Here is a 9,122-nt window from a genome sequence, read left to right on the forward strand (position 1 = left end):
ATGTAGGTACAGGCCACTCACTCCTTTCGTTTCCTCGGGCGAGCCAGGAAGATGCGTAGTCAGTCGTATCAGCAGTGCTGGCTGTACATGTACGGTACGTATTGGCACAAGCGCTTGGAAGTGATCGCGATGAGAAGCAAGCAGTGCTTTCCCGGAACGTTCGGGGAGGGGACCTATGAGGCCAGGGCTCGGCCAGAACACACGCTCCCCAGAGAATGGCGGAATACGATGGACGGATGACTGGCGTTGATGACAGAATGGGGCACTCGACCGTGAATGCGGATGAATGAAGGGGAACAAAGATGGGGCGATCCAGCAGATCAGCGATCAGCGAGGACAAGCTCCTGCCTGGAAGAGGAAAACAGTGGACATGGGCAAGACAGGCGAGACAGCACAGCCGGGAGCCCCCTGTCGCCCAGGCGGTCCAGACCCAGCATGAGTGACAGGCTTGTCGCCGCCCAGTGATTTCGCCTCGCATCCTGGAGATTGCCCCGGATGAGTCAGCTGCTCCTGCTGCCGTTGTTTGGTTTTGCCTGCCCGGATCTGCCCCGCCCCTGCCACTCCAGGTGTGTTCCTCGTGCGCGACTGCCCGTCTGGCTGCGTTTGTCTCTGTGGCATGGCAGTCTCCACCTACCTAGGTAGGTAGATATTCTTCAGTCGTGCCTTCCCGTACCTGTCATCTCATTACCTATAGGTACCTACCACCTAAATACCTACTTGGGCCACCTGAGGTCCCATTGTACTTGGAGCCTCGTCTCGAACAGTAGCATTCGGACACGGCTAGCATCACGATCCTCACCACCATCAATACGACGTCGTACTCACAAATACCATCATCGCCATCAAATCCCATCACTCCGTTCCTCCCTCGACCAACTAGCGTTCACTGCATTAGCGTGTCTGGAACACCCAACGTCGTACCAGTCGACCCAGTAGGGCCAGCGACCCAGCAGGCCCAGCATCCAGTCTGATCGTCGCACGCCTCGAACCACCATCACTTATCACAATCATAATCTTCTGTACCTCGTGCAGTGTGCAGTGGCACGGCCGGCTAATCTCAGTCATCACTTGCCGCAAAACTCTATACCACCCCCGGCTTCAGAGTCTGTGTCAGTCCAACCCGTCTTCCGGCACACTGTATCGCCGTTTGCGGCCATGTCTCCGCCTCCCCGCCACGATCATCCTGTCCTTGGTTGGGCCAGCACCATCAACTGAAAGGCGCGAGGTACCGGCGCCGGTGCTTGACAGCTTCGCCGGAACTTGCCAGTCCTTGCCTGCCGCTGCTAGTGACCCTCTTGACCGGGACAACACCGAGACGGTGGGCCGTGTCCCCCACCTCCGTCCTCACTACTGCCGAACGCAGAGCCTCCATGGCGTGATTGTATCTTCTGCCACGCGGACTTGTGCCAGCATCCGGCAGGGTGGCCAGAGGCCGTTCTTGACGGGCCTACTGCGAGATCGGTCAGAGGCCTCATCTGTCCTGTTTTGGCTTTTTCATGAGGATGAGACGGCTTGTCTTCTTTTGAATATGCATAGCAATCGTTGCCGCTGTATCAGCTCAGAGGTGTTTTTGATTTCTCTATACGCTGATTGATCGACAGAAACTGGTTGCGAAGACTAGTGCTAACTGACCCGCCGTGCTGAGTCTCACTGAAGGTCCGGACGACCGTGAGCAACATGCAGAAGGTCCTCAAGGCATACCCCGAGGAAGGGTGTTTCAGGATGCACTGCGCTGCGCATTCTTGGCCATGGTTGCCTGCATAAAGCAAAATGCCTCGATACGATGTCTCCTCGTCGTCTTCTCACTCTGCAACTGTGTGAGCCCGAAAACAAATCTGGTCTAGAAAAAGTTAATACCAGCTTCACGAACGCAATGTCATTCTTCGACGACCGGCTATGCCCCATTTGCGCCAACCTCAACATCGAGGGTCTTTTCGATCCGACTCGTTTCAGTGGCCTGCCGCCAGCTCCCTCGCCCGAGAGCGAGGCCGTCAGATGGGACAGATATATCCAACATGCCGCAACCTGGAGACGTCTCACTCGAGAAGAAATCGTCGCACATTAACCGCCAGGCATAGTCCCCAGCTGTCCCTTTTGCGAGATTGTGGGTGGCATTGGGCACTTGCTCGCTGCTGGGCGCCCGCTGAACCCCGATAGCCATACCCCACGTGAGACGAAGAAGGTCCTGCTAGCTATCCAATCAGACCTTCTGTATGATATAGCCACAAGCAGGAGGGAGCAACATGCCATGAATGCCGCGACATCAGTCTTCCTACTCATAATGGACCAGGTCCAATACGATGAGGCCAAGGCCAAGTCGTTTGGCAGCACAACTTTGTTCGTGCGGTTCGCCCATCGAGACTTCCCGGGGTCCTTAGTATCGCTGGTAGCGAATCCGTCTGTCGACCTTCGGCGCCCTCTTGACCTGCCCATGCAGGGACGGCGCTTGCTGGAGGAAACGATTGACTACGACTTTGTGCGTTCATGGATCCAGCTTTGCGAGGACCAGCACGAGAACTGTCGCAGGAAAGGAAACCTACAACCTGTGCCGCGGCTGAAACTGATAGATTGTGAGGCAAGACGTATCATCAAACCGGATCCGAACAGGAAATACCCTTACGTGGCATTGAGTTACGCGTGGGGGAGTGCTCCTCCAGAAAAGTACAATTATCCAAATTTACCAGATGATCTACCCCCCGTGATCCTCGACACGATGCGAGCTGTAGTCAAGCTTTGATTTCGATACGTATGGATCGACCGCTACTGTATCTGGCAAGATGACCAGACCCACAAGATGAGCCAGGTTGAAAGGATGGATCAGATATACAGCGACGCAGAGCTCACCATTGTCGCCGTTGGAGCCAAGGATCCTGGCTACGGATTGCCAGGTTTGACACTAAGCCGAACTCAACACATTCCTATAAACCAGAGAATAGGCGAGCGACATCTGGTTGGCAAGTTCAGCCACCACTGGCAGCTAAACGAGGTGTCGAAATCGAAGTGGGCGACTCGTGGCTGGTCATTTCAAGAGACTTGTCTTTCGAGGAGAAGGTTGTATTTCTCCAACTATGAGGTCTCTTTTGAGTGCCACGATATGATGTGTTTTGAGCACCTAACGCAGCCTCTTGCGTACGAGGGGAGCTTGGAACACCGAGAGAGACCAGAATGGAACCACATCAACAGCCCACATGGAATACGGGCCGTGATTGCCAACTATTGCAAACGCCAGCTCAGTTTCTCGAGTGACCGGCTCGCCGCTATCACGGGCGTCCTCAATAGGTGGGCGAAAGTCAACAAAGGCTGTGCCTCCTACTGGGGCATACCCGTCGTAGCTTCAGGCACGGAGCCTCTCAGCGGCGCATCGTCAAAGCAGGCATTTCTGGCCGGGTTGCACTGGCAGCTACAGGCGAGAACCAGGAAGGCTGGGCTCGCCAGGCTCTCGGAATTCCCGAGCTGGTCCTGGGTATCGCAAGGCGGACGGTGTTTGTTTGGTCATCCGTACTACCACATCATCCCTCCTAACTTAGAGGATGTCTCTAAGCTTTTTGATGCTGAAGTCTGGGTAGAGAGGCCTGACGGGAAATCCGTCGAGTTGAGCGTCTTCCGCGACGAGAGTGGTCTCGAACAGTCTTGCCTGAAGTGGAGCCGATACATACACCTTGAGTGCTGGTCCTTCCAGACCGGGTCTTTTTGTCTTCAGGAGCTTCGACATACATCGGGCAGCAGATCACCCGTGACTATTCTCTACGTTCCGGTAACGAATCATCCCAATGCTGCGGATGAAAATACGACTATTATTGCACGACTGTTGCCAGATTCCGGTTTCGGGAACTTGTCAAGGCTGAAGGGGCGAGACCTGACAGCTGTCACATTCTCTCCTGTTGAGCACAGCACGTTCGCCCTCGTGCTGGATATCGTTGCAGGTGATACGCTCAGGGTCGGAATTCTAGAACTCGCGGGCTCGTCGACCGGGACACGTTCGAATCCGCAGAGGCATTCCGGGGCCACTTTGACCCTGCTCAGTTTGCCGCAACGAGGCGTCGTGTGAGACTAGGGTAGTCGATGCACGGCAGCCTCGCAAGGTTTGGCACCTGTGGACTTGTGAGCTACGATTGGGCCATAAGGAAATGTCTGTAGATGCCTATGTCTGGCATGTATGGCCGTCCGCATCATCGTTGTAACCATTTAAGACTCGCCATGTTGATTTGAAATGCTAGTGGCGCATACTAACATTCTACAGAGGCCGAGACGCAAGCAATGACCTTCCCGGGACTGATGTATCGCCATAGCGGCAACACCCACGCCGTATTGATCGGCAGGGTAAACAGGCGAAAGCAGGTTGTCTTTATATGACAGACAGACCTGGACACATATGAGACAAAACTATACGAGAAGTCAAGCGTAAGAGAACATGACGTTATGTATTCATCGAAAAGAAGAAGCAAGTAGAAAAATCGTAATAAGCCCCTCCGGAACACCCCCTTCCCGCCCACCCTTTCCAGCTCCACAGGCCGTACAAGCGATCAAAGAATGTAGAAGGTCGTTTACACATTTGTGACAGGGCAACAGAAAACATGGTGTCGGACTCAGACTTGGACTATTCATGACCTCGTAAACATCAGGGGCACCAGTGCCGACTGGCTCGACATGCTCCGCGCGTCAGGCAGCACGCTGACGTAGCTCTTGCCGAACAGGCCCTCCCTGAGACGCGCCGCCATGGCGCAGCTGTCGGGACCGTGGGAGGGTACCTGCTTTTTGCTGCTGCTGCTGCTGCTGCTGCTGAACTGCGCCGAGAGCTTAAGCAGCACGGCTTCCTTTGCCTTTTGCAGCGCGCTCGACCGCGCGGCGGCGTCCTCGGCCAGCACACGGTGGGCTTCCTCTTGCTCAATGTTGCGCTGGACAGACGAGATGCCCTCGTCGGGGTCCACGTCGGCGGCGTGGCGACGGTTGGGGTCGTACGTCGTGGGCTGCAGGAGGACCGGCTGCTGGGTGGTGTCCATGATGGGGGCACTAATGTTGGACAGCGTACGGACGGGGCCGGCAGGGCGGTGGCACTCCGCCTCGGGCGCCATCGACGACATGTTGGACGGCTGCTTGCGGAGGATTGAGCGGTCGCTGTTGCTGCGGCTGGGGCCGGGGCTGGGGCGGCTCTCCTTGTCGTCCTCGGCATGTCGCTTTTTCCTGTGACGGCTGCCGTGACGGCGGTGATGCTGCTTGTCGCGCGACTCGACCTCTTGTTCGGCGTCCGAGGGCCTCCAGTGTCGGTGGCTGCTCTGCTTGGTCTTGACGTCTAGCTGATCGACGACGACCTCATCCACTCTCCTACGCACCTTGCGCTTCTTCTTGAGCTTCGTCGTAAAGGCAGCGCTCGCCTCCCTGGCCGCGGCAATCTCGCTGACGAGATCAGCCTCGAGGTCCTCTCTGCGTCTTCTCTCGCCGATCTCTTCGTCATCGCCGTCGACTTCGCCGAGGAATTCCAGCCCGTCAAGAGCCTCGCCAAAGTCCAAAGCGAGCAGCTCCCTCGAGGCGGCGGCCGCGGCAGCGCTCGGCGTCGAGGGCAGATCATCCCGCGACGGCACGCTGTGCAGGCTCCCGGTAGGTGACGAGCCAGACGTCGAACCACACGCGGAGCCAGACCAGGACCTCGACCACCGGTCTTCGTCACCCGTCGGCCCCTCGGCCGACCAGGAAGACGAACCGCGGAGGGGCGCCAGGGCGTCGCTCCAGCGCCCGCCGTCGGCGAGCACGACATTGTCAAAGTCAAACTCGCGCACGGTGGCACTGTGGGCGCCGACGAGGTCGGCGAGTTGCGGTGCGTGCATAGTCGCGTTGCGGACGCCCATGTGGCGCAGGCGGGGGAAGTGAATGGGGGGTCGGCCCGGGGCGGGCGGCAGCGGGGACATGGGCGAGGTGACTTCGTTGAAGAGCTTCCTGCTGGCGCGCGAGGAGGGGGCCGCGAAGAGGGGATCGGCAGGCAGCGCGAGGGGGCAGGGCCCGCGCAGGCCGAGCCAGGTGAAGGACAGCTTCTCGAGCGAGGGGGCCATGGCGCGGAGGTAGTCGTCCATGATGCGCAGGTGATCGCGGCCCGGGGTCGAGGTGTCGGAAAAGTCCCAACTCTCGACGGCGAGAGAGAGCTTGCGGATCTGGCGCCAGCGGCGCGGTGAGGAGGGCAGGGCGCCGAGCGAGGCGGCAGGAGCCGCCCTGAGGTACTGCAGGGCGGCCGGGTGGAGGTGGGCGAGGGAGAGCTGCGAGAGGGCGGTCAGGGGATTTCTCTCGAGGGCGATGCGCAGACTGATGAGGGCATAGTCGACGGCATCGCGACGGTAGCGCTCGCGGGGGTCCTGGCCGGGGGTGCGCAGGGTGAGGTGGCGGAGGTTCGGCACGTGAGCGAGGGCATTGATAAAGGAGGGGACATTGGTGGCAGCGTGGAAGAGGGGCGGGTACTGCTGGGTGAGAATCTCGCCGAGCTCCGTGTTGGCGTACTTGGGACGGGCGAGGACTGAGGCCATGGAGGTGTGCGGCGTGTAGAGAAAGGAGATCTCGGCGCCGGTCAGAGGATGGATGAGGGGCGGCAGAAAGGTGGCGGGTGAGTGCGCAAAGTGGAACGTCAGGTGCTCCACGTGGTGGCCGATGCGAGCGAGAGCATGGACGCGGGACTGCTTGGTAAAGGTGTTGGGGGTAAAGGTGACATGGATGCGCTTGAAGAGGCGCTTGGTCGTGATGTTGCAGCATGCAGAGGAGGCGAGGCGCAGGGCGGCAATATCCTCGTGTGGGAGGAGGCCTAGGATGCGGTCGCGGATGTGCTGATTGTCTGTCTGCCAGAGACGATAAAACGGGGTTGTTGGTTGGGCGTCCATGGCGGCTCTTGCATTGTTTTCGGCAAGGTTGTCGGGTTGGTGGAAGTATTTTCGACGATGCGAAGAGATATGTCTTTCAGAATGTTGATGAGGATCGAGGTGGTGTATTTCTTGCTTGTGTTATGTTGTTGATTGGCGTGCTGGTTGATTGTGTCGTTGGCTGATGATGGCGAGGTGAGGCTATTCCGAAGCCAGGTGTGGTCAAGTGCGAGGACAGTAGAGACAAGGTGTTGGACAGGGTTCGGGGGGGGGAGATGGAGAGAGGATGAGCTCGGCACAGAGAGACTCGCTCATACAACAAAGCAGTGAAATAGCAGCAGCAGATACAGGCACACAAGACACAGACGGGGAAAATGAAACGGTCGTGAACGTGAAAGCGAGGCCGTCAAGGCGGCCCAGTCAGAGGCCCCTCGGGTCCTGATATAGCCATGCCTCTCAGCCTGGTCACCGGCCTTCCCTAGCCCCCCCACTTTCTTTCTGATCCCCGTACTTTCCTTCTCTTCATAGTCTCCGTCTCTGTTTTTGCCTCACGCTCATGGCGCAGCCCCCTACAAGCACCCGGTCTGGCTGCATGCAGGACGGCGAATGTTGTTGCGAGTTGCGAGAGAGATGCGTCCCCCCGCAGAAACAACTGGCTGGTGACTCACGGTGGACAATGCGGGGGGGAGAAGCCCAGCCGTGCAGTAGCGTACCGGCACGCACCCTCGACCGCGACTTTTCGGCGCGCCGGCCGACCTGACTGGCCCGGCGCGCTGGCCACCTGCATTCGACCCCTGGATGCCACGGTCCGTCCGTCTTGGGGGTCCTGGTCTGCCGCAGTGGCCGGCCGTTGACTGGATCCTCGCGGTTGGAAAGAGTTGGAAAGGCTAGCGCTGTCACGGTTGAGACACGCGCGCCGAGTGTTCTGATTGGATCATTGTTTCCATACCAATGTGTGATTGGTCGTCCGAGAGAAACGCGTCGCGTGGCTGCGCGTGGGGACTCGTCGAGACTCTTGTCAAGACTCTGTCGAGACAAGCGCGGCGTTTCTTCCTCTAGCCGTGTGTCGTCGTGCCACAAGCCCGTGTTGGTCGTCTTGTGTTGCGCTGTGTTGACTACACAGCCACAAGGTGGATAAAGACCCCGTTGATCCGTTGTCAACGGCTGGGCTTCGATTGAGACAAGGCCAACCCAAGTCCGACAACTCAAGGCCACACAATGGCCCTTGTTTTTGGCCCTTGTTTTGACTCACTCCTGACGAGCCCCCCCTCCATCCTAGCTTGAGTCGTGACTTGTCGCCCATCACCACATCACAGCTGGCTGCCCCCCTTCAACCCCCCCTTGAACACCCACCCTAAATCATATAGCCTCTGATTCATTCATCCTGCTACTGCTCCTGCTACAGCCTCCTTCCCATGCCATGGCCCCCTTCGCTCCGAGATGCCCTCTCATCGAACAACGCATAGCAAGCTGGCTATGCTGTGTAGTATACATGTCATGTTGGGCATCCTTGCCCCGTCTGTGTTTGTGACTCTTTGCCAGCAAGTCTGGCAAAGCAAAACGAGTCACCCGCTGGTGCCGTGTCATCGTCAGAGGTCTCGAGCCAGAAAAAGTCTCAAGCCAAAGGCCTCCCATCGAACCGCCACACCTCTTCGCCCGCCTGCCAACAGCCGAGTTAGGGCGCGGATCAACTAGCCCTGTTTGCCGCCCCGTCTGGGTCTCCTACTACCACCGTTGCCCCTTCGCTGGTTTGCTCTCGAGCCGTTCTGTTGTTGGGACGAGCCCTGTGACTGAGGCTGCTGCTGCTGCTGCTGCTGCTGCTGCTGCTGCTGCTGCTGCTGCATCGCTGCTCTCTTCTTGTTGCTCTGCGGTATGTTCTTGCCCTTCGCCTTGTTCTTCGGTTGCGCCGCCGGCCCCTTGGGAGGCGGGACGTTGTGGTAACCACCTCGCTGCGCGCCCGGCCCAGAGGGAGGCTGCCCCGGCGCTGGTGGCCTCGGTGGTAATGCGTGCGACTGTGCGCCGTAGCTCGTTGCCATTCTCGAGTACGACCCAGGGTTGCCCGGTGGCGGGCCTGGCGGGGGCGGTCCAGGCGGCAGGGGAGGCTGGCCCGCAAAGGCTGTGCTCGGCATGGTCGAGTTGAACTGAATGTTGGTCGACATGCGCATCTGGCCTGGTGCCGCCCGCGGCTTGACCTTCTCGCTGAGGAACTCGCCCTCCTCCGACCCGTCGCTATCAGAGTAGAAGATGTGCGTTCGCTTGGCGGCCGCCGCCGCGCCCCTCACATGC

At 58.7% G+C, this 9,122-nt stretch overlaps 3 protein-coding genes across 3 annotated transcripts in view; 1 reads left to right on the plus strand and 2 right to left on the minus strand.

Moving 5' to 3' along the window:
* Positions 1–1,873: 1,873 nt before the first annotated feature.
* Positions 1,874–2,630, plus strand: VDAG_08554 (uncharacterized protein; the record flags this gene model as incomplete). Its single annotated transcript, XM_009652863.1, has 4 exons — positions 1,874–1,990; positions 2,079–2,104; positions 2,158–2,476; positions 2,568–2,630. 4 exons carry the CDS (start codon positions 1,874–1,876, stop codon positions 2,628–2,630), a joined length of 525 nt encoding a protein of 174 aa, XP_009651158.1.
* A 1,971-nt stretch (positions 2,631–4,601) lies between these two features.
* On the minus strand, positions 4,602–6,857 carry VDAG_08555 (uncharacterized protein; the record flags this gene model as incomplete). The annotated part of the gene is made up of 1 exon (XM_009652864.1): positions 4,602–6,857. The coding sequence occupies one exon, from the start codon at positions 6,855–6,857 to the stop codon at positions 4,602–4,604; it is 2,256 nt and encodes a 751-aa protein (XP_009651159.1).
* A 1,670-nt stretch (positions 6,858–8,527) lies between these two features.
* Positions 8,528–9,122, minus strand: part of VDAG_08556 (uncharacterized protein) — a gene marked incomplete at both ends in the record, with an annotated part of 2,218 nt that continues 1,623 nt past the window's right edge. The window contains one exon of the mRNA XM_009652865.1: positions 8,528–9,065. Within this exon, the coding sequence (XP_009651160.1) occupies positions 8,528–9,065 (538 nt within the window). The remainder of the gene's footprint in view (positions 9,066–9,122) is intronic.

This window comes from Verticillium dahliae, genomic scaffold, assembly GCF_000150675.1.
Source record: "Verticillium dahliae VdLs.17 supercont1.21 genomic scaffold, whole genome shotgun sequence".
Classification (NCBI taxonomy): Eukaryota; Fungi; Ascomycota; class Sordariomycetes; order Glomerellales; family Plectosphaerellaceae; genus Verticillium; species Verticillium dahliae.